At 41.8% G+C, this 27199-nt stretch overlaps 3 protein-coding genes across 3 annotated transcripts in view; 1 reads left to right on the forward strand and 2 right to left on the reverse strand.

Annotated features, from left to right (window-relative positions):
- The window catches only part of VKORC1L1 (vitamin K epoxide reductase complex subunit 1 like 1), a 92290-nt gene extending 67116 nt beyond the window's left edge, over positions 1–25174 (forward strand). Inside the window, exon 6 of the transcript XR_008551196.1 lies at positions 25046–25174. The gene's annotated coding sequence lies outside the window, so the exon portion shown is untranslated. The remainder of the gene's footprint in view (positions 1–25045) is intronic.
- Positions 1–27199, reverse strand: part of LOC119241461 (beta-glucuronidase-like) — a 56227-nt gene that overhangs the window by 17757 nt on the left and 11271 nt on the right. Inside the window, exons 12-13 of the mRNA XM_054693570.1 lie at positions 25575–25686; positions 25265–25474 (exon numbers count right to left, since the gene is read on the reverse strand). Of these exons, the coding sequence (XP_054549545.1) occupies positions 25435–25474; positions 25575–25686 (152 nt within the window). The 3' untranslated portion in view covers positions 25265–25434. The remainder of the gene's footprint in view (positions 1–25264; positions 25475–25574; positions 25687–27199) is intronic.
- On the reverse strand, positions 8732–19228 carry LOC119241471 (periphilin-1-like). The gene is made up of 3 exons (XM_037506771.2): positions 19052–19228; positions 10712–11056; positions 8732–9431 (listed from the first exon to the last, which is right to left on the reverse strand). Exons 2-3 carry the CDS (start codon positions 11054–11056, stop codon positions 9378–9380), a joined length of 399 nt encoding a protein of 132 aa, XP_037362668.1. The 5' UTR covers positions 19052–19228; the 3' UTR covers positions 8732–9377.

The raw sequence follows: 27199 nt of genomic DNA on the forward strand, positions 1-27199 counted from the left end.
TACAATTCCCACCACCCTTGTTTTGAACCTATTCTCATACCTATCCCCTCCGAGTGTGTCTCTGGTTTATAGCTGCCCGTTGATTCTGATTTTTACTTTATTTTAATTAGTCTTTTTCCTGGTCCCTTATTTAGGTTTTATAAATTCCTGCTATGAGTGAGACCATCCAGTGTTTTTCTTTTTCTTTCTGGCTTCTTTCACTGAGCATGATCCCTTCCAGCTCTACCCATGTTGCTGCAAATTGCATGAGTTTATCTTTTTTGATCGCTGAGTAATATTCCATTGTGTTTATGTACCACATCTTCTTGATCCAGTCATCTATTTTTGGGCATTTGGGTTGTTTCCATAACTTAGCTATTGTAAATAGTGCTGCTATAAACATAGGGGTGCAAGTGCCCTTTTGAATTAATGTTTCTGTGTCCTTGGAGTAAATACCTAGGAGTGGAATTGCTGGATTATATGGAAGCTCCATCTTTAGCAGATTGAGGAATCTCCACACAGCTCTCCATAGTGGTTGGACCAGTTTGCACTCCCACCAGCAGTGCAGGAGAGTTCCTTTTTCTCCACATCCTTGCCAACATTTGTTGTTTCTAGTTTTTTTTAATATGTGCCATTCTCACTGGTGTGAGATGGTATCTCATGGTAGTTTTGATTTGCATTTCCCTGATTACAAGTGATGTTGACCATTTTTTCATATGCCTGTTGGCCATTTGCATTTCCTCCTTGGAGAAGTTTCTTTTTAGCTCTTCTGCCCCGTTTTTGACTGGGCTGCTTATTTTGTTTTTGTTGAGTCTCGTCAGCTCTTTGTAGATTTTTGTGATCAGTCCTTTATCATTAGTGTTGTATACAAAAATTTTCTCTTGTATGCATAAATAAATAAATCTTAAAAAAAATAAAAATTGGAACAAAGCATACATTTTTAAAAATTATTTTTATTGAGTAACATTGGTTTACACCATATGTTTTAGGGGTATAGCTTCACAATTTTTCAATTGTATGTTATACCATGCACACCACCAAAGCACCTGTACTCCTCCAGTGTAGCCCACTGGGTCCCCTTCCCTTTTTGCTCTTCATCTCCACCCTTCTCTTCTGGTAGCCTTAGTCAGATTTCAAGGATTTGGTTTTGTTTGGTTTTATCTGTTCCTTTGCTTTTTTTTTTTTATATTCCACATGAGTGAAATGATCTGGTATTTGTTTTTCTCCTGAATTATTTCACTTAGCATAATTCCCTTCAGTTCCATCCAATTTCATCTCTTTTTTTTTTTAAGATTTATTTATTTATTTATACAAGAACCGGGGTACAGGCCAGATGTTCGGGAGGGTGAAAGGATTTTCCAGACAGAGCAGGGAACAGAACAGGCAGACTGACGAAATACACTGCTAAGGGGAGCAGCGGGCGCGACAGGAGATGTCTGCCTCGCCATGTGGGACCCTCGCCAGCTGGCCGGGATTGAACCAGCACTGCAGAGGCTGTGGACAGCTTCACAGCGCTGCGCTCAACTGACTGCGCCACTGGCGGAGGCCCAATTTCATCTTTTTTACAGCTGAGTAGTATTCCATTACGTTTATACCACATCTTCTTCACTCATCTGTTGGGTTATTTCTATAGCTTGGTTATTGTAAATAGTGCTTCAGTGAACATAGGAGCACATAAATATCTCTTCAGATTAGTGTTTTTTGTATTCTTCAGGTAAGTCCCTGACGATCTGGATCATGTGATAGGTCTATTTTTAATATTTTGAGAGACCTCCATACTGTTTTCCGTAGAGACTGGAGTGGTCTATAGTCCTACCAAAAATTCTGGAGTAGTCTACATTCTCACCAATAATTTAGAAGAGTTCCCAGACTTGTGTTTTATCTTGCAGAAACACTAAGAGTTTGTTCTGTAACCCGAGCTTTCTCTCAGTAACTATTGTTTTAAAATTGACATTTTAACATTAATGCATTAGCAGATATTTATAATTTATTTATTATCACATCATAAAGATAATGATCTCTAATGCTTTAACATTTACATTCTCATGATTTTTATTATAACACTGAACATGTTTAGTTGTTTTATTTTTAAAGATTTATTTATTTATGCATTCAAGAGCTAGGGTACAGGCCAGAGATGTGGGGGTGAGAGGATTCATCAGAGAAAGAGTGGGAAACAGAACAGGCAGATCCACTGAAATACACTGCTGAGGGGAGCAGCGGGTGAGTCAGGAGAGGTCTGCTGCACCACATGGGTTGCTTCCTGGCCGGCCGGGGATCGAACTCGTGCTTCAGAGGGTGCGGATTGCTTCATAGTGTGGTGCTTAACCCCTTGCGCCGCCACCAGGGAGGCCCTAAACATGTTTAGTTTTACTGATTTTTTTATATGAAGAATTTGTTGGTGACAGAAGCAATGTGTTGGTTTACTTTCTGGTGCCCCTTTTTAATCTGAGGAAATAACTTGTTTTCTTTAAACTATTAGCCATTCAGAGCTATTGTATTTGTGGACTATAAAAATGAGAACAAGAATTCTTCCTTCATATAGCCTTAGCATTCAGATAGCATATTAGCAATATCTGTGCTCTTGTTTAGGTGCAATAATAATTACTTTGCAAGCATTTTTTTGTAAATTGGTCTTCCATAGCATTAGTTTCTAAATGTGGCAAGCTGTGCTATCATTGAAAAGTGCAAGTCTACCTGGTACTTCCAAGCAACTATCGTTGATGTAATCATTTCCTTGCTTCCTAACTATTGTATTTAGTGTTTTTATCTTAACAAGCCTGTAAAATAAACACTTATGGATGAAGTTCTGAATATCTACTTCTGTTTGCTTTTTAAATCCAGTGTGCTTTTCTTTCAAATAATTCTTTTGGTTCTGAACTTATTTCAATATACTTTTTAAAATATTCCTTAGATTTTGATGGCTTTGTTGCTCCATTAATTAATATATCTCTGTAATTAACACACTGTAGTACTAGCACTTTACTATCAATTATGGCTACAAAATTGAACTCAGTCTTATGAGGAATCCTATTCCTAAGTGAAAGTAGGCCTCTTGATCTTCATCTCTTCATAATCACTTCCTTTACACTCATTTGGTTTATTGATTGGTATTGGTGCATTCAGAGGTGTGTGTTTTCCACTAAAAAGCTGCTGAAAAATCCACTGAAGCTTTTTTGTCCATATGTAAATTAGGTTAAAAATAATGTTTCGGGGCCTCCCTGGTGGCACAGGGGTTAAAGTCTCAGTGCTATCAAGCTATCACCAGCCACTGCAGCACTTAGATCCCCAGCTAGGGAACTAACCCACATGGTGCAGCAGACTTCTCCTCTCTCACCTGCTGCTCCCTTCAGCAGTATATTTCAGTAGATCTACCTGTTCTGCTCCCCATTCTGTCTCTGGTGAATCCTCTCATCTCCCCGCACCTCTGGACTCTATCCCAGCTCTTATATGCATAAATAAATAAATCTTTGGGCCTCCCTGGTGCTCAAGGGGTTAAGATGCAACCTATGAATCTGTCCACTGCCACTGCAGCATGAGTTTGATCCCCAGCCAGGGAGAAACCTACATGGTGCAGCAGACCTCTCCTGTCTCACCCGCTGCTCCCCTCAGCAGTCTATTTCACTTAGTCTGCCTGTTCTGTTCCCCGCTCTGTCTCTGGTGAATTCTCTCACCACCCCCCACATTCACACACCTTTGGCCTGTACCCCAGTTCTTGTATGAATAAATAAAAATAAATAAATCTTTAAAAAATAACATTTCACTTCTCTAATATGGCTAGTAATATTAATTTGTGTTTTAAAACATGATTAAAATGTTTGTAAAATTAACTAGTTCTGAAAATGAATAAACCTGTGCATTTCCTCAGATTTTTATACACCTTTAGGTAGTTGACAAAATAACTTTAAGATATCACATGTAACTTGATTCTCCTATGCCTGATTCACATACATCATGCCATATATGACTTACCACATGAGTTTTGCAACACGTGGTTCTGTCAATATTCTGTTCAACAAGAAAAAACACTAATCATGAATTTAGATGTTCTGGCAATATTAAACTTTTTAAAAAATTTCTAAGTGTTTAAGTTTCTAAACTGATCTCATCATGGATTCATAACAAATAGATCATAAACCACCATTGGCTTATGATTCATGCTTTGAATCGCAATAGACTAGATGATTGTATGAATCCCAATAAAGTTGTAGATCTTATGTACACTAATAAGTCTATAGGAAATTGTCAATTTCATCGAAGGATTTATTTGATACCTATTATATGATACCATAGCATATTAACACTTTTTAAATTGAGATACTTAACATGTAACATTGTGTTAGCTTTTTTTTTAAGATTTATTTATTTATGCATTCAAGAACTGGGATACAGGCCAGAGGTGCGGGGCTGGTGAGAGGATTCACCAAAGACAGAGTGGGGAGCAGAACAGACAGATTGACTGAAATACAGTGCTGAGGGAAGCAGCGGGCGAGCTAGGAGAAGAGGTTCTATTGTGCCATGTGGGAATTCGCTGGCTGGGGATCGAACTCGTGCTGCAGTGGTTGCGGATTACTTCATAGGTTGCGTGTTAACCCCTTGCCCCACCAGGGAGGCCCTGTGTTAGCTTTAGATTACTCATGTTGATCTGTAATTCCATAATAAGCATTTGTCTTATTAGAAACAACAAGAAATGTTATACTTAGTCGTTAAATTTTTAAAAATTTGACCACTCATGAAACAATTTGCAGGCATATACTGCTTTCATGAAATTTCAGGGCTTTTAAAGTAGACCTGAGCCTTTAGATTGTGTTTGAGGTTTGAATTTACAGATCCAATTTGTAAGTGATGGTGGAGTTTTATTGTTTCTTCTCCAAGAAGCCTTCAAGAAGTCACAGGTTTTATTTGTGAAGTCACAAGTTCTCTATGTGATCTTTCCAGGATCCTGAGTAGTTACAGCTGATACTTCTCAGTGCACGTATATATTCCATGGTTCTGAACTAGCTCCATTGGGTCTCTTCTGATTTATATAATGGATCAGTGAGAATTACCCAACATTTTATTAGAAAATTCCAAATGTGGGCCTCCCTGGTGGCGCAGCGGTTGAGCGCTGGGTTGCGAAGCTTCCCGCAGCCTCTGCGGCACCGGTTCGATCCCCGGCTGCTCCCCGGCCACCAGAGGAGGGTCCCACATGGCCCGCAGACCTCTCCTGCCGCCCGCTGCTCCCCTCAGCAGTGTACTTCAGCCCTTCTGCCTGCTCTGCTTCCCGCTCTGGCTCTGGTGAATTCTCTCACCCTCCCGCGCTTCTGACTGTACCCAGTGCTTGTATAAATAAATAAATAAATAAATAAATAAATAAATAAATAAATAAATAAATAAATAAAAGTTAGAACAAGGAAAGTATTAAAAAAAAAGAAAATTCCAAATGTACAGAAATGTTTAAAGAATTGTATAGGCTTATATACTCATTACTTATAGTTTATCATTAACATTTACTATATTTGCATAATTATGTGCTTATATAAATACCCCTCTCTCCAACCATCACTAATGCTTTCTCCTAAATGCTTTAGCATACATAGCATTAACTAGAGTTCATTCTCTGTTTATAGTTTGTTTTCTTTTGAGCTAGACTAGTCATATTGCAATACACAGATTTTTAGTGTGTGTTCTCTGAGTTTCAACAATCGCATACCTATATAAGCCATGGTACTGTCAAGATATAGGCGTGGTATTCAATTAGGGGTGAATTTGCTTTCCAGGGAATATTTAACACTGTCTGGAGACATTTTTGGTTGTTACTACAGGGTGGAGTAGTACTGACACCTAGTGACAGTTCTTTTGCTGTAGAGTATTACCATAACCCTGCAAAGTTTCATCATCCCTCTTGCCAGTCATCTCCCCCACTCCAACCCCCAACCTCCCACAAGTAACTGTTGTGTATTTTTTTTTCTATTATAGTCTTGCTTGTCCTAGAATATCATGTAAGTGGGATCAAACATCACACACACAAGGGTTCATGGCAGTCTTGCCTAAAAAGGAAACATTGCCCTACAGCTCTTTGTTTTTTCCCTATTAGTTATAAATATCTTACAGGTTTCACATAAAGGTCACAGATGTAGTGTTTTCAGCAACATTCCTATAGCAAAGGAGTTCATGTGACTCTTTTATTTAGAAATTACCAAGATGTAAAGCCAAAGTGGAACTCAATGCAAACAGTTTTACACAGGAGAGACAATATTATTTTTTTTTAAATAATAAATTTTATTGTTATATTCCCCATACAATTGCAGCCCCCCCATTCTGACCCCAATCCCTCCCCTCCCGCCCCCGCCCCCCAAAAAGTGTCTCTGGTTCATAGTTTTTTGTTGATTTTGATTTTCACTTTCTTATAGTTATTCATTTTCCTGGTCCCTTATTTAAGTTTTCTAGATTCCTGCTATGAGTGAGACCATCCGGTATTTTTCTTTTTCTTTTTGGCTTATTTCCCTTATTACCCAAAGGACACAGAAACATCAATTCCAAAGAACACCTGCACCCCTATGTTTATAGCAGCACTGTTTACAATAGCTAAGCTTTGGAAACAACCCAAATGCCCAAAAATAGATGACTGGATCAAGAAATGTGGTACATATATACCATGGAATATTACTCAGCATTCAAAAAAGATAAACACATGCAATTTGCAGCAACATGGAGGGCGCTGGAAGGGATCATGCTCAGCGAAATAAGCCAAAGAGAGACAATATTATTTAAAGACACACACTGCTGATGGTTCAGTTGACTTCAAATTAATACTCAGAGAAATGAAGTTGGGATGATCTTCAAACACTCTCCACAAGGGGGCAGTCAGGATTTAGTAAGTCTTAACAGCTTTCATTTCAAGATACAGGGTTAAGGTAAATTTATCAGCTCTGGAAAATAAGAGGAAACTTGCCTGGCCTTAGTATCGGCTCTGCAATGTTTTCTTTTCTTCTTCTTTTTTATTTTTTATTTCTTACATATTTCTTACATCATTTTTCAATTTTGCACAATGTGTGCATTTTCATCTTGGTTATATTCTCCATACAATTGCAGCCCTTATTTTGACCCCAGTCCCTCCTCTCCCCCTTGCCTCCGTAGTGTTTCTCTGGTTTATAATTGCTTGTTGATTTTGATTTTTTCTTTCTTATAGTTATTCTTTTTCCTGGTCTCTTATTTAGGTTTTCTAGACTCCTGCTATGAGTGAGGCCATCCGGTATTTTTCTTTTGCTTTCTGGCTTATTTCGCTGAGCATGATCCCTTCCGGCTCCATCCATGTTGCTGCAAATTGCATGAGTTTATCTTTTTTGATTTATGCAATGTTTTCTTAAAGATAGTATTGGAGAATATCTGAAGGCAAAGGAAGATTCTTTAAAAAAACCAGACAAACATGGTTGTGGTTTCATTACAACAAAAACTTCAGTCCCCAATATTGTACATCACATTGTCCTCGACAGCTCTGGTGGCACATAGTCATATATTTATTAGTCATTAATTAATAGATTGATTCATTTATCAAAGGTTACTTGGTGATGTCATTCAATCTCATGACTAAGTACAGCCAGTATCCTGACAACGTCCACATTTTTATCTCTAGCTTAAACTGCTAAGATAGTCAATTGCTTATCTTATGTCTCTACTTGGAGATATAAAAGACAGTTCAAATTCAGTGTGTCCAAAACTGAATCTCTCCTTGCTCATCCATCCAAAGCCTTCTCTTTCACAGCATGAAAATTAGCAACTTCTCTTCCCAGCTGCACAAATCAAAACCTTGCTATCATCTTACACCACTTTCTTTGTCTTACACTGCACATCCAATCTGTGCACAGCTCTTGGTGGTGCTGCCTTTTAGATCTATCTTGTGTTCAACCACTTCTCACGACTACACTGCTATCATCTGGCCCAAGCCACCATAATCTCTTTCTGGTATTGTTGTTGAAGCCTCATAACTGGATTAACTTCCAACCGTCTTCCTCATGGACTATTTCTAACAGTGTAGCCAGAGTGATCCTTTTAAAGTACAGATAAGAACTTCAGACTAGTTACCTATTTCATTCAGACTTAAAAGTCAGAGTCATAATAATGGCCTAGAGGCCTTATATGATATGCTACTACCCTGACCCTGATGTGGTTTTTTACCTTGTCTCTTACTACTCTCTCCTTTCATTTTTTTTTTCTCTTCCATCCATAGTTCCTGACTATTCCTCAAACCTGCCAGGTGAGCACGGATTATTTTCTTACCTCAGTTTGTCCATTCCTGAGCACCTGACTTTGAATGTAAAGTTTAAATTGCAGTTTTCAACCCTCTACTCATCTTTGTCTGCTTTGTTTCTGTTTATCTCCATATGACATTGTTTATTTTTTACTTATTTGCTTGTCTCCTTCCATAAGAATGTAAACTCCATGAGGTCATTGAATTTTGTCTATTTTATTTGATTGTGAGCACCTAAAACACTAACAAGCACACAGTATTGGCACTCAGTATCTGTTGAGCGAGTGATTATTGAATCCTCCCTACCCTACCTACTACATGCTATGTGCCTTGTGCTAGACCCCGCACAGTCAGTAGTGACTGATCCCTGCCCTCATAGACAACTAGTACTGGAGACATTGTCTAATTAATACAAATGTATGAAGAGTGATACAATGAGATTTAGACTTGAATATGGAATTGTAGATCAACAGTCTTTTGGCTTCCCTTTCTGTTGGTGTTAGCTGTCTGTGGACTTCTAGCGAGTCCGAGACTTGGGACACGACAATGAGGGAACTCAGACATGGGGGACTGTCATGTCCAGCATGCAGTAAATCTTTATTGTCTTGGTGCTCATTATATACTATTTTAATTACAGCAGGTATAACATCAAAGCATACCATATAATGATAACATGCATGAGTGATTAGTCTATTTTCTTACTATTATCTATTTACTTCAGACACTAGGGTACCAGGTGGTTAGTTCTCACGCACATAATCTTATCGCCCCCTAGCCAGAGCCTGGGAAGTTCGCTCATTATTTTTGTTATTCTCAAATTGTGGAGCTGTACGCAGTTCACTTCTAGGCTCTCAACACCAAGTCCTGTCACCCAGAGGTTTTCCTCCAAGACACATGTGTTTTCACATGCCTTAGGGACTCGGGTCAAGGCCCTTCTGCTCACTACGCAGGGTCTCTCCATTTTGTTATTCTCAGACTGTGGAGATGTAGAAGCCTGACTTCACGCAGGTCGCTTTCCAGGCTCTCAGCACCAAGTCCTGTCACTCAGAGGTTTTCCTCCGAGAAGCATGTGTTTTCACATGCCTTAGGGACTCAGGTCAAGGCCCTTCTGCTCACTATGCGGGGCGTCCTCCAACATCTCCCCCTTTTGTCTTTAATAATTCAAGCATCAATTTAGCCAAGTCGAACCGGAGGCTTGTCCATCGTCGGAGGCAGTAGTACCCTATTTCAAACAACAAAGCACATATTAGTATAACTGTAATTCCACTACCAATACTATGAGTCAGACTTTGAGCAAATGAACGAGGGTCCATGCCCTGTAGAGCATTGGCAGTACCCTCAGCCAATCCATCAATAGAATTTGTAGGCAGTTCTTTAGAAAAGTATTGAAGTACTTGATTTTGCAAAGACTTTACATCCAAAGACAAATTACCATGAACACAGTTAAGTAGTCTCCAGTCACTGGAGACTCTTCCCAGGGTTGGGTCAGCTTCACAGCCAGCCACAAGTGTGTTTTAGTTTTTAACACAATGAGAGAGTGGCAGCTAATCTTAAACTTAGCCATGAGTTAACACAGGAATATAAAGAGCAGTCATTACATGTTACAGTTTTAACTTTTTCATCAAATGAAACAGTGCCAATAACTATTACAAAAGGGAATCGAACACAAGCTTGTATATAGAAACTGGTATTATATACAAAGTGATAGTGAGATATAGAACTTGATGTTCCCAAGAAGTTGCCTTTCCAAAATTGCACAAGGGTAGTGGCAACTATTAGCTTTCAAAAGTCCCATTGTTCAGGTCCCCACCATCCGGAAGCAAGCGACAAGCTAGGTCTCGGGGGTGCCATGCCTCCATCATGCCAAGCCATGAGTCCATATTGGTTCCTATCTTTTACAGTCCCATTCTTCGACACATTCCAAACTGCATTTGTAACATAATCACAAACTGTAGGACCATATTCATCAGAACAGTTAGTCAAAAACTTTTCATGAGGTCCCCAATCAACAAAAACATACTTTCCTGATTTTAACAATTTCCCTTTTAACCCATGGCGCTGACTCCAAAAAGTAGGGGAATATGTTTAATTCTTATATGAAATTTGCTGACAAACCGTCTTATTGCTGCGTGCCTTAGATGTTGTATTTATTTCAGTAAAATTAAAAGAAACAGCAACATACATATCCATAAGTGTACGAATTTGTGAGCCAAACTGATTATTGATTTTAATAGGAGGAACAATATTAACCCAGGTCTGAGGGGCAATGGGTATACAAGGTGTCATACCAGCACACAAAGGAAGATATTCATATCCTAAGGTAAGATTAAAGATATGTCCTTCCTCATCAGGATGAGAAGATCCCTCTTTTGACCAAGGACCAGGCATGTGTTAAGTGTCATTGGTCAAGGCGACAGGCCCAATGTGTCCCCATTCCACCACCTGTAGCAATGGGGGGTGTGGAATATATGCCCAATATACATACGTATAGTTGGCACCTACCGCAGAGGCGCACGTGATAACTGCCGCCATAGCGAGGAACATATTTTCCGGGTTAACTGGAGCTCCCTGGTTGTGGAGAACTTGTTCACCGTGATTGCTGAGTGCCTTGACACTGCCCCATGTAATGGGTGCAACAGGACTATTGGTGGCCTTCCTTTTTCTTTTCATTGAAAGACGGGCCATGCCTTGGATCAATGGCTTCTGTGTCTCCCATAGTAGTGGCTGAGAAGTGACCGGAGGGTCTCTCATGGTGTTGTCGTTCAGAGTCTGAGGTGGTCTCTTGGATGGCCGGGATCCAGGGCCGGACAAGCCCAAGAGGTGTCCAAATTGTTTCACAGGATCCATCTAAAATGACAGAAGCATAGCCTTTTCCCTTTAAAATCATCACCCCCGCCTCCCACACATTTGTTCCTGGGGTTTTCACCCATACTGTTTCTTGCACACTGCGTGCTGGTTGAGTAGCAAAATGCTTACTGCTGCGTGTTACAGGGTCCCCCCTGCGGTAAATTCAGAAAGTTTAAAGTAAAAAGAGCTGATAACAGGGTTTCTTGTATCCAACGCTGTCGTCCTCCCTGTGCTCCCCCTTTTCTGTTTATAATTAAAGAGGAAAGCAATATTTTTAAAGTACGATGAGAACGGTCAACAACGGCTTGGCCGCGAGGATTGTAAGGAATACCTGTAAGATGAAGATTCTGCCATTCCCTGCAAAAATCAAAGAAACAACGAGAAGTGTAAGAAGGACCATTGTCTGTTTTGAGTTCTGTGGGAAGGCCCATAACAGCGAAGCAAGAAACTAAATGATTTTGAACATAAACAAAGGCTTCCCCTGACTGGGCTGTTGCCCACAAAAAACCCTGAAAAGGTATCAATAGTAACATGTAAATATGATAAAGGGCAAAAAGCAGGGAATTGGGTGACATCCATCTGCCAGATCTGATTAGGGCACAAACCGCGTGGGTTACTTCCAGCTGGAGAGGTCCGGCATAGATATGGTGCGCAGGCAGAACATCTCTGGAGGATACAATGAGCTTGATGTAAAGGAATATGATAGGCAGAATGTAACCGAAAAGCATTGGAGTGTAGAACAGCATGCTCTTCTTCTGGGGAAGAAAACACAGGAAAAATTTGTTTGGTTAATGCATCAGCTGTTTCATTGCCTCAAGACAGAGGTCCAGGGAGGCCGGAATGTGCACGAATATGTGCAATATGGAGAGGATAATTATGAGATCCCAGCGCTGATTGAAGCTGCTGTAACAAGGAGGCAAGAACAGGGTGTTTAGAATGTAAAGTACCTGTAACAAGACGAGGAACCAATTGGGCAACATATAAAGAGTCAGTAATAATGTTAGCTGGGCCAGGAGGCAGTTGCTGCAAGAGATGAAATATAGCAAATAATTCAACTTGTTGAGCTGATGAATAAAAGGTGTGGACTGAAAATTGAATTTGTGGTCCCACAGCAGCTGCAATACTGGAAGAAGAGCCATCTACAAAATAAACAGGAGCTCCAGGTATAGGCTCAAGAACAACAGTATCAGAAATTATCCATTTTGTAGACTTGAGAAAATCCCATAACTTTCCAGCAGGGTAGTGACATCCAGTGTAATTAGGATAATCGGCCAATGCAAGCTGCAGTGTATCTGACAAGGGAAAAGTCCGTTGAAACCAAGAGGAAGAAAATGGCAAAATAATAACAGAGGGATCAAAGCCCCATATGGATTTAACACGGAGCTTTCCTTTAACAGTAATTTGAGCAATGAGTTCAATATATGGAGTTACAGGTTGAGAATTTGAGTTTTTAATATCTATCCATTTCAGTGGCTTGTCCTGTTGTGTAATTATTGCTGTAGGACTTTCAGAAGTGCCAAAGATTAATAAATTAAATGGTAAATCAGGCTGGTATCGAGAAACAAACTGTTTTTTAATTTGTTGCTCCACAAAAGAAAGTTGTGCTTGGGCCTCAGGGGTTAAATGCCTAGGGCTTTGTAAATTCGAATCGCCCTCTAGTGTTTGAAAAAGATGGGTTAAAGCATAATCAGGAATGCCCAACTTAGGGCATAACCAGTTAATATCTCCAAGTAACTTTTGAAAATCATTTAAGGTTTTTAAATGTTTTTGTTGCAGTTTCATGCACTGAGGCCGCACAGTATGCCGGTCAACAAGGCTACCGAGATATATAAAAGGTGATAAGGTTTGAATTTTTTCGGGAGCTATTAAAAGACCAAACTTTGGAAGTTCCATTAATAAAAACTGTACAACTTGAGAAAGGACAGAGTTACTGTCAGCAGCTATTAAAATATCATCCATGTGGGCCTCCCCGGTGGCGCAGTGCTTGAGCGCTGGGTTGAGAAGCTGCCCGCGGCCTCTGAGGTGCCGGTTTGATCCCTGGCTGCTCCCCGGCCACTGGAGGAGGGTCCCACGTGGTGTGCAGTCCTCTCCTGCCACCCGCTGCTCCCCTCAGCAGTGTGCTTCGGTTCTTCTGCCTGCTCTGCTCCCCGCTCTGGCTCTGGTGAATTCTCTCACCCTCCCGCGCTTCTGACTGTACCCAGTGCTTGTATAAACAAACAAACAAACAAACAAATAAATAATACATGCCTCTTTAAAATAAAATAAAATATCATCCATGTAATGTAAAATGCAAGCATCTGGAAATCGCTGCCGTGAACTAACTAGAGCCTTGTCAACATAAAACTGACACATAGTAGGAGAATTTGCCATGCCTGGAGGCAGCACCTTTCATTGATATCACAGGGCAGGCTGTTCATTATTTAAAGAGGGCACCGTAAAGGCAAATTGAACAGCGTCCTCAGGATGGATAGGAATTGTGAAAAAACAATCTTGGATATCTATAATAGTCATAGGCCAATTTTGAGGAATTGCTGCAATAGCAGGAATGCCAGACTGAAGTGCCCCCATAGGCTGCATAGCAGCGTTTATTTGTCTTAAATCTGTTAAAAGACGCCACTTGCCTGTTTTCTTTCTTTCTTTTTTTTTTTATAGAGGCATGTTTTATTTATTTATTTATTTTATTTGTTTGATTGTTTGTTTATACATGCACTGGGTACAGTCAGAAGCGCGGGAGGGTGAGAGAATCACCAGAGCCAGAGCGGGGAGCGGAGCAGGCAGAAGGACCCAAGTACACTGCTGAGGGGAGCAGCGGGCGGCAGGAGAGGTCTGCACACCATGTGGGATTCTCCTCCAGTGGCCGGGGAGCAGCCGGGGATCGAACCGGCGCTGCAGAGGCCGCGGGCAGCTTCGCAAGCCAGCGCTCAACCACTGCGCCACCGGGGAGGCCCTTGCCTGATTTCTTTTTAATTACAAACACAGGCGAATTTCAAGGGGAGAAAGAAATTTCTCTGTGGCCCTTTTGAAGCTGTTCTGCAACTAAAGTATGGAGAGCCTGGGTCTTTTCTTTAGACAGGGGCCATTGGCCGACCCAAATAGGTTCTTGTGTTTTCCACACTATTTTAGGAACATATTGTAATTGAGAAACCAAGGCCCCTATGGAAAAGATGACTGTAAGGCCAATGCAATGGGCTGAGCAATGCCTTGTAAAATTTTTCTTAGACCTTTGCCAGGTATATATCTCATTTTAAACATCATATTTTGAACCACAGAATTATTTATAGGAATTTATAGCTGAGCACCCCATTGCTGCAGCAAATCTCTCCCCCACAAATTTAGAGGAACCAAAAGAATGTAAGGTTGAAAAGTAGCTAACTGACCCTCAGGCACCTGACATTGTAACATCCTAGCACTTTGACGAATTGCATGAGCGGACACAGAGCCAATTCCAGTCATATTAGTAGTAGTAGTCTTTACTGGCCACTTGTCAGGCCATTTATCATTGTTAATTACTGAAACATTAGCACCTGAATTAACTAATCCTGTAAAAGTTTGGCTTTTTATCATTAAAGGCATCATAGGACGTTCAGCTTTTTGTAATAATTCTGACCAATAAATTCCAGCAGTGTCTGTGCTGCTAAAACCACTTTTCCTTTCAACTTTAGAATGACCAATAGGCATGTGAGGAAGCAAGAGAAATTGTGCAATTAAATTTCCTTTTTTAATTTCCCAGGAAATTTTAGTCTCAGCCACCACTTTCAACTCCCTGGCAATTAGAATCTATAACGCCAGGCAGTACATTTAACCCTTTTATATTTAAACTAGATTTACCTAAAATAAGCCCCACAGTCTTTGGTGGTAAAGGACCATAACATCCAGTAGGAATTCTGTAAGGGCCATAATTGGGCACAAAGTAACATCAACAGTGGAGATTAAATCTATTGCTGTACTGCCGCCAGTGGCGGGACTGAGTGATAAGGTGGAGAATCGGCTGTTTGCTGCATTATCGGGTATTGATGCCTGTTCTGCTGATGGAACTGCCGTAGGAATTGCTGTCCCACATTTGTCGGGGCCTGGGACTGGCCCCTCAACCCATTTCCCAACGGCGTACCATCTTTGTGATATTTAGATTTACAATTTCTCACATAATGAAACCCTTTTTGGCATTGGGGACAAGGAAAATGCGGTCGAGCAGAGGAGCCCTTTTGAGAATTTATGGTGGATGACAGTCGACACTCCCTCTTAAAATGCCCAATTTTTCCACAATTAAAGCATTTTTTAGTAGTTGTCTGTTGAAGGGATGCTGCAGCCATTACTGCCACAAGTGCCTGATATTTTATGCTGCTCACATCTCGGCACACACGTAAATATTTCAAGGTGTTATTAGTGTCCCGAATGGGGCGTATGGCATCCTGGCAATCTTTGTTAGCATTATTGTAAGGGACAGGACTGACCACAGTGCGGGTTTTCTGATCCCATGCAGACTGGGTAAAGGAGGAGTCAGAGTCCTTAGTAGTTTTGCAGGTCTTTTATTGGGGTTCACCAGGCATATGGCAGGCAGGGGTGCTGTCTCCAGCAAGTCTTCACTCTATCTGGACTCTCTGGCGTTCGTTCTGCTGCTTCTCGGCTTCAGCTTCAGCTGCTGCTGGTGCTGCTGCTGCTGCTGCTGCTGCTGCTGCTGGCGTCCCCCCGTGACGCCGCCCTTAAAAGCACAGTCTCAGCTCAGCTGAATCCCATCTACCTATGCCCACACCCTATTCCAGGTGCCCGCCATCAGGCATGCATTCAGGACAAGGATCCATCATCTATCCTGATGGCGGAAGGGCAGAAAAGCCTGACATTTTCTTTACCCTACAGTCCACCCCCTCAGGGTTTTCTGCCATACAGTCTATACATATATATACAATTTTCTAAGCAAACAAACAATGCAGCCATGGCCCACAAAAGCAAATACATCAAATATAACAAAATACAATATAACAAAATACAACAGAACACAAATAAGTCCAGGCAGGGCACCAACCTAGTGCAGAAGACAATTATTGGTACCAGCAGATAAGCCACCAAATCTGCTGCCGAAGGCACTGCTCATACGAGGGAGGGAATCACTCACGGCATCTACTATATCACACCAGGAGCCGTCAGGCTTCCTGGCCTTCTCTGGCTGTAGTCTCGGCTACAAGGCACACACAGCATCCACCCCCAGGATGCACTAGCTCTGGGATTGGCAATTTTATTCTGTTGGGGGTAATCGCCAACCCTCAGGGTTTCTGTCTGCAGTCGTTCCAACACTCGGCCTCCAACACCCCAAGCCACGTTCCCCACCTGTCCCCCAAGGACAGGTTCTTCAGCTCCTCACCCTCACTCAAGAATGAGCAGGGCATCACCCACAGGTGATTTTACGAGACTCACAGGTCTTCAGCATACCCAGGCTGCTTAACAGCCGCTTAGGGCTTCTCAACTTAGCATCAGTACCAGCTTTTGCCTACTTAGTTGGCTTTTCTCCTCCGCCTGGCTGCTGGGCATGCACAGGCTGCTTTTGGCCATCTAGGCCCACTGGCCACCCCCAGATTCCCATCTCTTGGGGTTTACAAACAAAACTGTTCCACCCCCAGGGTCCCAAAACATATCAACCTGCAAGGTCCTCCGCCTTCTGGCGGGAATGTCATTCCATCAGTCCATCAGTTCAAGTCCATTGGTCTCTCCCTGCGTCAGCAATGGCCTGCTGCCTCAGGGGTCATTGGCTGGTCCTTTCCGGTGTCGTTGGCTGGTCCTCTTGGGCGTCTCCTTCATGCCAGGTCCCGTCCTGCAGCTCCCGAACCGTATCCATCTTCTGTGCCGCCCTGGCGCCTCCAGCGTTGTCACAGGCAAACACTTACTCCTTAGTCCCTTCCAGGTCTTCGGAGGGCTCCAATACCCGTCTGCATGGATCCTGCCGACTACGCCAATTGTAAGGGACAGGACTGACCACAGTGCGGGTTTTCTGATCCCATGCAGACTGGGTAAAGGAGGAGTCAGAGTCCTCAGTAGTTTTGCAGGTCTTTTATTGGGGTTCACCAGGCATATGGCAGGCAGGGGTGCTGGCTGGGGGGCTGGGAGGCTGGCAGGCCTCCCAGCCCCCAGCAAGTCTTCACTCTATCTGGACTCTCTGGCGTTCGTTCTGCTGCTTCTCGGCTTCGGCTTCAGCTGCTGCTGCTGCTGCTGCTGCTGCTGCTGCTTCTGCTGCTGGCGTCCCCCCGTAACGCCGCCCTTAAAAGCACAGTCTCAGCTCAGCTGAATCCTATCTACCTATGCCCACACCCTATTCCAGGTGCCCGCCATCAGGCATGCATTCAGGACAAGGATCCATCAGCTATCCTGATGGCAGAAGGGCAGAAAAGCCTGACATTTTCTTTACCCTACAATTATCATATGCTAACTGTGTTAAAAGTCTATTTTGTATATCAGGATCACAAACTTGCTTTTGAAGAGCGTCTTCCAGACGCTCTGAGAGAAAATCAGCGTATGATTCATCATTCTTTTGCAGTATTTTAGTATAACTAGTTGCAGCCGTGCCAGAGCTAATACGAGCCCAGGCTGCAAGAGCAGCATCCCGAGTTTGTTTAAGAGACAACTGTGAAGCAGTATTAATTTGATAATCAATGGACGCAGCAGGCCCAGTTTCAGCCAAAATATCAATATTAATATGAGCCGTTTGCGGATCTCTAGCATTTTCTTGAGCAGTAGCATGAGCCTCCTCAGCAAACCACATTTTTCATTGCATATATTGAGCTGGGGAGAGAGTAGTTTTACAAACCAAATGCCAATCATGGGCAATCCAGTCAGTACTCTTGGTCAGACCAGCTAGAAAGCATTTCCACACAATACGGAGATGTTGGCCCATACAGGTGAACACTCTTTTTAAAGTCTCTCATAATTGACATTGGTAATCCTTTATATATAGGCACATTATTATCACCCATTACTACTGGAAAAGACATGTGAAATTCATGAGTACCCTTCATGGCCTTTTCCATGGGAGAGCGATTTTGTTTCCATGGGTCAACTCTTTTATAGACAATTTGGGTGTCAGTCAGATTGCTGTCTGTAACAGGATCCACCGCTTTTTTTTGTAATTGTTATTGTTGCTCCTTTTTCTTTTTGTTCCTTTTTTACATCCCATCCTTTACCCTTAAGATCTAATGTAATATTATCTTCCATAAGGATAACAGAACTTTCTGATAATGCAGATTCCTCCTCCCCAGTGTCAGGTAAAGACACATCCTCAGGCCGTATTTTATGAGACCTTACTGTTTTCATTTCCTCCTCCTCCTGAAGAGGGATGGGAGGCCTGATTTGAAGTCCAGGGGAAGCTGAACCTCCTAAAGTAAGCTCTCGTAAATTCTCTGCAGCTGGTTTAAGACCTGAGCACTGTCTACGACCCTGTTTAAGGGGGGATTGCAACATTGAACACGGCTCCTCTGGTGACATATTTGAAAAAGGTTTGGCAGAATTATTAACAGGAGCCGCAACAAAAGGCTGAGCCCCTTGGTCACTCTTATTGGATATTTGCAAAGGAACATCATCATCACAATCTTCTAGAAATTGCTGAACAGCTTGACCTGCCTTAGTCAGAGTGACATCATCAAGATTATACTTATGTAAAGATTCCTGCGCCGTTTGAACCAAAACGGCTGTGTCAGGACGGATTTTTCCGTCGACAGCTAACATAGCTTCTCTAAGTATAGCCCATGTGGACCAAAACTTTACAGGGATCGGCTCCCCCTGCTTATGTTTCGGGACCATTGTCTCTCGGACCCGGTCCCATGTTCCAAGATCAAAAATACCAGTATCAGGAAACCAAGAATTATATTCAGTAACAACATTCAAACATTCAAGAATTTGAGAGAGCGGGACTTTTGCCCCATGTTCAGTCAATAAATGTTTCAACAGAGAAGCAAAAGTAGAAAGATGAAAAGAAGAATGCCCCATTCTGTTAATTTCCCCTTATTTACTCACCACCTTCTGTAAACTGTCACCCGCCGCCGTCGTCACCTCGTCACTCTGGGTGGGAGGTATTAGCTACAGGTCCGTTTGTTCGGGCGCCACTTGTGGACTTCTAGTGAGTCCGAGACCCGGGACACGATGGTGAGGGAAATCAGACATGGGGGACTGTCATGTCCAGCATGCAGTAAATCTTTATTGTCTTAGTGCTCGTTATATACTATTTTAATTACAGCAGGTGTAACATCAAAGCATACCATATAATGATAACATACATGAGTGATTAGCCTATTTTCTTACTGTTATCTATTTACTTCAGACAGTAGGGTACCAGGTGGTTAGTTCTCACGCACATAATCGTATCGCCCCCTAGCCAGAGCCTGGGAAGTTCGCTCATTATTTTTGTTATTCTCAAACTGTGGAGATATACGCAGTTCACTTCTAGGCTCTCAACACCAAGTCCTGTCACCCAGAGGTTTTCCTCCAAGACGCATGTGTTTTCACTCGCCTTAGGGACTCGGGTCAAGGCCCTTCTGCTCACTACGCGGGGTGGCCTCCAACAGCTGTCAGTCTTTTTGTTTCTGATTTAAGAATGTGTCTTTTTTTCCTCTTTGGCTATTTTTTTAAAAAGTCAATTTTCTTGTGTTTTTCTGGAATTTTATTATGATGTCCCTGCATGTATTTTTCTTTATATGTCCCACAACCTGACAAACTCTTAACTGACAGTCTGAAGTCCCTTTTCCATTAAGTTTATTTTGCAGCAGTTTGTTTTTTTTTTAATTCAGAACAGACACTTATCCTAAGTATCTTAAACTGATTTTTAAAATCCTGTAAATTAGAAGGGGCCCTAGCTATTTTCTCTGTCAATCTTCATTTTAAATATGGATACAAAAAAGATAAAGAGGATACACCGAGCCAATCAAAGACAAGCTTTAACTTTACTTTGAGGATGTTTCTGAAATAATAAAATGTAGCCCAGCCCCCTGCCCTCAATTGTAAAGTGGGCAACCATTGCTAATAATTCTCTAATGTGTATAAATTAAATTTCAGGTATAACAAATGTGATCATGACATGAAAATATTTCAGAATAGATACTGTATTAAATATTGCCATGTTTACAATATGTAATATGTTTTTAGCCAATGGATTTAAATATGTAGATTCAACTAGAACCCACTTATGTGATATTTGTAAATAAAGGTAGAAATATTGGATCCATCCCTGCAGAACTTAACTGTACAGTGTAGGTGAAGTGTAGCAATGAAGAATTGTCAGCTCAACACTGACTGAAGAAATAGAGAAAATAGTAAGTCCATACAGAGCATCTTGTGCAAAGTACTGACAGCTGTGGGTCCAGCATTGACGGCAAAAATAATGGGGTGGTTGGTTCTCTTTCATCTCCTTCCTCTGAAAGGAAGAAACTAAATTTGGACATTCAAGTCAAGCTTGTGCCTAGTCATAAAACTGGATCAATTATAACCTTACAGAATGAGTCACGTGACCAGACCTGCAAGTCTAAGGCCTTCAGAACACTAAAGATGGGAAAATGAGATTTCTTTGGAGAAAAGTTGTAAATATTAATGGCATTTTTAGGAAAAGTCTCTTACAATTTAAATTTCATGCAGATATTTTTCCATGATATTGGTGCCAGTCAACCAGACAGTTATCACTTTGAAATAACCAGCGTAAGCCCATTTGCTCCAGAGTAGGAATTCTCTTTGGGTAGCTCTGTAGTGTTTTCCATGTTTCTTTCTGCACTAAATAAGTGAATGTTTAGTTTGTTTTAGGGTGAAACATTGACTTTGTAAACTTTAGGGCTAAAATGCTGCTCAGTTTGCCTAATTGGGAGTAATACTACAGGCAGAACTATCTGAAGATGAAATTCAGCAAATGTTGTCACTACTCTTTCTAAAAACTATATAAACACAGAATTTTTATGGTATTCCTTTATTTATTTATTTATACAAGCACTGGGTCAGAAGGGCGGGAGGGTGAGAGAATTCACCAGAGCCAGAGCGGGGAGCAGAGCTGGCAGAAAGACCGAAGTACACTGCTGAGGGAAGCAGCGGGTGGCAGGAGAGGTCTGCGCGCCATGTTGGACCCTCATACGAGGGCGGGGGAGCAGCCGGGGATCGAACGGGCGCTGCAGAGCCTGCGGGCAGCTTCGCAACCCAGTGCTCAACCGCTGCGCCACCAGGGAGGCCCTGTCCTCATCTATTTTCCCCCAACACACACTCATTGGTGAAACATTTTTATTTAGATATTTTAGGCAGCACTTATGATTACTAATTTCTGAGAACTACCCTTCAATAAAACAAAAGGGGCAGGGGTGGGAGTCCAGGCTACTTGGTTCAACCTTTTTCACAAATAAGCCCAGAAAAGGTGAAATGTCTTGTTATAAAACTGTGTTAGGCATGACCTAAGTATTAGGTGTATGATCTGTATAGTATGTTCCATCAAAAATATTTATTATTAGTGCTTTAAGCTCCAGAGTAAACATGCATTCAAAATGGAGTTCACTGGGCAGATTTCCCCTTTAATATAGATAGAAATATTCGTTATCAGAGATTTAGGACACAGTTTTGCTAACTGGTAAAAACAAATGTAAATATGTAAGAATATTTATTGCACATAACTTTTTTGGTATAAAATAAATGTAGAAGTTACCTGTGGAAGTTGTGCTGCCAACATTCTTATTCTACAGTTTTACATTTCCAAAAAGAGGACCTCATTTCTACAAGTATACTGACTTGATTCCTTTTATCTTTAGTTTTATGTAACTTGTAGAAGACACAAGCAGAATCCATAGAGATTCTAGTTCTTAGAACTGGTGTGAGTTTGAGGATGTCAAGAATTAATGAAAAAGGTGTTACTGCTTACAGGATTGGAAGCACACAGAATGTATATAAATCAGCTGTTTTCCCATACAGTCTTTGAAAAAGGTAATATATTCAAGAAAGATGAATCCATTCGAAATATTTAATTGCATAGAACAAAAAATGTGTTCTGTGCTAGAACCTTAAGATTTAAGAAATGAAACTTATCCCTAAGTTTAAAAACGTTGTATTTTCTTTGTCAAGTAAAGACTTTTCAGTATTATTCCTTGACATTAAACTGCAACACAGAACTTAATTTGAGAACCTTGAACCGTCTCTTAAAGTTTAGTGGTAACAAAAGAAATACGGAACCACTAGAAATCTTAATCGACTATTTGAATTGAGTACGTTTTTATTTGGTCCAAAAAATGCCCAATAAAATTAGGTAAAATTATCAGTTCATGGATTTTGGAGAGGAAGCGTAAAAGGCATGTGTACACATGGTATCAACCACAAGTGAAATGAATCAAGTTCTATGTGAAAATCTATTGGTTCATGGTCTTCCATTTGATTGGAAGCTCTCCTGAAAAAAAAAGAAGGGAATGGAGGCATCACACTCCCAGACTTCAAACTATACTACAAAGCCATAATCATCAAAACTGCATGGCATTGGAACAAGAACAGACATACAGACCAATGGAATCGAATAGAAAATCCAGAAATAAACCCACAGATTTATGGTCAACTAATCTTTGACAAAGGAGCAAAGACTATGCATTGGAGCAAAGAAAGTTTGTTCAATAAATGGTGCTGGGAAAACTGGGTCGCTACATGCAAAAGAATGAAGCTTGACCACTACCTCACACCATACACAAAAATCAACTCAAAATGGATTAAAGAACTAGACATAAGACCTGAAACCATAAAATATATAGAAGGAAATATAGGCGAAACACTACGTGATTTGCACATCAAAGACATCTTTATTTTATTTATTTATTTTTTTAAAGACTACTTTTTTTTTTTAAGATTTATTTATTTTTTTATTTATACAAGCATTGAGTACAGTCAGAAGCGTGGGAGGGCGAGAGAATTCACCAGAGCCAGAGCGGGGAGCAGAGCAGGCAGAAGGACTGAAGTACACTGCTGAGGGGAGCAGTGGGCGGCAGGAGAGGTCTGCACGCCATGTGGGGACCCTCCTCTGGTGGCCGGGGAGCAGCCGGGGATCGAACCGGCGCTGCAGAGGCTGCGGGCAGCTTCGCAGCCCAGAGCTCAACCGCTGCGCCACCAGGGAGGCCCAAAAGACATCTTTACAGACACATCACCCAAAGCAGTGATAGTGAAGGCAAAGATAAACAGCTGGGACTACATCAAATTAAAGAGCTTCTGCACAGCAAAAGAGACAATAACAAAAACAAAGAGAAACCCCACCAACTGGGAGAACATTTTTGCACACAACACTAATGATAAAGGACTGATCACAAAAATCTGCAAAGAGCTGATGAGACTCAACAACAACAAAGAAAATAATCCAGTCAAAAAATGGGCAGAAGAGCTAAAAAGAAACTTCTCTGAAGAAGAAATGCAAATGGCCAACAGGCATATGAAAAAATGTTCAACATCACTTGTCATCAGGGAAATGCAAATCAAAACTACCATGAGATACCATCTCACACCAGTGAGAATGGCACATATTAAAAAAACTAGCAACAACAAATGTTGGTGAGGGTGTGGAGAAAAAGGAACTCTTCTGCACTGTTGGTGGGAGTGCAAACTGGTCCAACCACTATGGAGAGCTGTGTGGAGATTTCTGGACCTACTAAACATAGAGCTTCCATATGCCAGCAATTCCACTCCTAGGTATTTACCCAAAGGACACAGAAACATCAATTCCAAAGAACACCTGCACCCCTATGTTTATAGCAGCACTGTTTACAATAGCTAAGCTTTGGAAACAACCCAAATGCCCAAAAATAGATGACTGGATCAAGAAGATGTGGTACATATACACCATGGAATATTACTCAGCATTCAAAAAAGATAAACACATGCAATTTGCAGCAACATGGATGGCGCTGGAAGGGATCATGCTCAGCGAAATAAGCCAAAAAAAAAAAGAAAAATACCGGATGGTCTCACTCATAGCAGGAATGTAGAAAACTTAAATAAGGGACCAGGAAAATGAATAACTACAAGAAAGTGAAAATCAGAATCAACAAAAAAACTATGAAACAGAGACACTTTTGGGGGGGTGGGGGGCGGGAGGGGAGGGATTGGGATCAGAATGGGGGGGTTGCAATTGTATGGGGAATATAAAAATAAAATTTATTATTTAAAAAAAATAAAGTACATCTGCCAACCTGATTAACTCCCATTAAAAAAAAAAGAAATATTTTTCCAAAGCATTCAGCCTTAAATCAGGATTAATGAATACTGAGGTCTTGGGAATCATGTAGCTCAGTTACTTCAATGGAGCCTGTTGAAGATGAAAGATTCTGTAAGAAAAGACCATCCTTTGGGAGCAGAGCTCAGGTGCAAAGGCCTGAAGCACTTGTCAGCCAGGAGCTTAAAGAGGTATCAAGTTGAATGGAGTCAGCTGTGACAGGGCCAGTGGGCTTTCTGCTCACCTGTTCATTCCTGTCAAGACTAGTCTTTAGCTATAGTTGGAACAGTGTCCTAGAGGAATGTAACCTCTAAGATCCCTTACAATGCAGACACTCCTTCACTCTTTTTTTTTTTTTAAAGATTTATTTATTTATTTATTTGTTTATTTATTTATACAAGCACTGGGTACAGTCAGAAGAGTGGGAGGGTGAAAGAATTCACCAGAGCCAGAGTGGGGAGCTGAGCAGGCAGAAGGACCGAAGTACACTGCTGAGGGAAGCAGCGGGCGGCAGGAGAGGTCTGCGCGCCATGTGGGACCCTCCTTCGGTGGCTGGGGAGCAGCCGGGGATCGAACCGGCGCTGCAGAGGCTGCGGGCAGCTTCGCAACCCAGCGCTCAACCGCTGTGCCACCGGGGAGGCCCACACTCCTTCACTCTTAATGATTGTTACTACTTATTTGTCAGCTATGTGGAAACTGATACAAAGACCCTGCTGACTATTCTGGCACAGTATCAGGTATCACTTTCTTTAAATTTGTCCTGACTTCTGCTCATCTGTGGAGTTTAACAGCAGTTGTCTTTTACTCAGAAAAGGTTGGCCTGGTTTGGACGTGACCACGATGGCCCTAGAGCTGTGGAGCTACTCCTCTGGGTGCACATGGTCTGTGAGCAGCAACTCTGCGTGTGATGTGAGTATTGAAAGACGTTTGGCGAGTCCTTGTGCAGGTAAGGCTATGAAAACAGTCAATACAAAAATAATCACAGATACTTTTCAAGAATACCGATCAATCAGTCAATGGATGGTCACTTTTAAATCAACTCTTTATTTCCATACTACAAATGCTATTATTTTCACCTCAGTGTTACCGTTCTGCCAGAAGATTACAAAGTCCAGAACAGAAACTTTCTGGTCTGCCACACACAATCCAGGAAGCACTTGCTTTGCTTGCTATGGAATCACCCCTTACTTGGGAAGGGTCAGGAGTAGTCTCTATCCAGTAGAGAGATGGTTTTTGCTCTAAAATGTAAATGGGTTAAAAAAAATAAAGAAATTAAAAAAATTAAATGTAAATGGGTTGTTTTCCAAACACCGTGACTTGGCAGCTGACTGGTGGTACCTGGTTTCATTGGCAAGTTTCCAGTATCTCTCTCGCAAAAGGAATGCTGCACTTTTCGGTTGTCTCTGACGAGTGAAGATTCCCTTTTTATTCCCCAATGCTCTTACTGGTGCTAGAAACAAGGCAAAAGTGTTTCAGATGACTTCTGGTGGGCCATATTGGAACCAACCTGGAGCCAAGCTGGGCACTAAATAGAAATGTCTTATACAGTTGAGGCTTACTTGGGTGTATGAAGTGAGCACTTAATGGGTTAAAATACTATCACTCCCCAGAACACCTCAGCTCCCCAGTGTGTACATTTTTTGAATGGTAGAGGAAAAAAAGTCCAAAACTTTTACTTGTAAAATAAGGTTTAAAACATAGTGACCCTGGAAAGGCTTCATCTTTCTGAAGAGACGACCCTCTTGTTGGAAACTAGAGTCCCTCCAGTCATAGGTGCCCAGTGAGATCTACTGATAGATTTCAAAGCCCTCCTGGTAGAGTCCCAGCAGGGTCCCCACCACTGCTGCCTGGTCTGCCAGACGCTGCAGCCAGGAGTGAGCAAAGCTGGCAAGGCTGTGAGGGCTGCTCTCAGAGTACATTCTCTCTCCCCCTAGAGAAACCATGGATGCTGCTCATGGAAAGCAGATCTTTTCTACCAAGAAGTTCAAGGCAATGATAATTTTGTTTTTTAAGATTTATTTATGCATATAAGAACTGGGGTACCAGCCAGAGGTGCGGAGGATGAGAGGATTCGCCAGAGACAGAGTGGGGAGCAGAAGAGGGAGATTGACTTAAAATACTGCTGAGGGGAACAGCAGGCAAGACGGACAGGTCTGCTGCACCTTGTGGGTAGCTCCCTGGCTGGCCGGGGATTGAACTTGTGCTGCAGAGGCTGCGGACAGCTTCACAGTGCTGTGCTTAATCCCTTGCGCCACCAGGGAGGCCCTGACAATGGTAATTTTTTCCACAATAAGTAAATGCCAGTCCCTGGGACAACCACTTCATTTGTTAGAATCTCTACCTCAGGGCCTCCCTTGTGGAGCAGCAGGTTGAGCGCAGCGCTGTGGAGAGGTCCATGCAGCTCCTGCAGCGGAGGTTCGATTCCTCATCGGCCAGGGAGATACCCACATGGCGTGGCAGACCTCTCCTGTCTCACCCGCTGCTCCCCTCAGTCTGCCTATTCTGTTCCTCACTCTGTCTCTGGTGAATGCTCTCACCCTCCTGTGCCTCTGGCCTGTACCCCAGTTCTTGTATAAATAAATAAATCTTGAAAAAAAAAAAAGAATCCCTACCTCAACCTGCAAGGTGATAAGCAACAGCCATCCCCGCTTCACAGGCTTATGAAAAGGGTAGGTGATTTGTTCAAGGTCACACAGCTAATTTCTTATTACACAAAGCCAGTGTACCTATTCACAAATATCAGGGTGAATTTCAGAATCCAGACACCTTTAATCTAAATTGCCTAGCAGAGTAAAAGCTCATGTTCTCATTCTTTTCTCTTTACCTCTTTCCATTCTAGTTTTTAATTAAACCTGTCTTTGTAATGTAATTCCCACTAACTACCAAATCCTTCCCAAGTTGCTATCCTAAATTCATGGTATATCAAAACTCTAGTAATCTTGAGGTGCAGGGGCAAAGGGGAA

The sequence above is a fragment of the Talpa occidentalis genome, unplaced genomic scaffold (genome assembly GCF_014898055.3).
Source record: "Talpa occidentalis isolate TD23 unplaced genomic scaffold, MPIMG_talOcc4v2.1 talOcc4.12, whole genome shotgun sequence".
NCBI classification, from domain to species: Eukaryota; Metazoa; Chordata; class Mammalia; order Eulipotyphla; family Talpidae; genus Talpa; species Talpa occidentalis.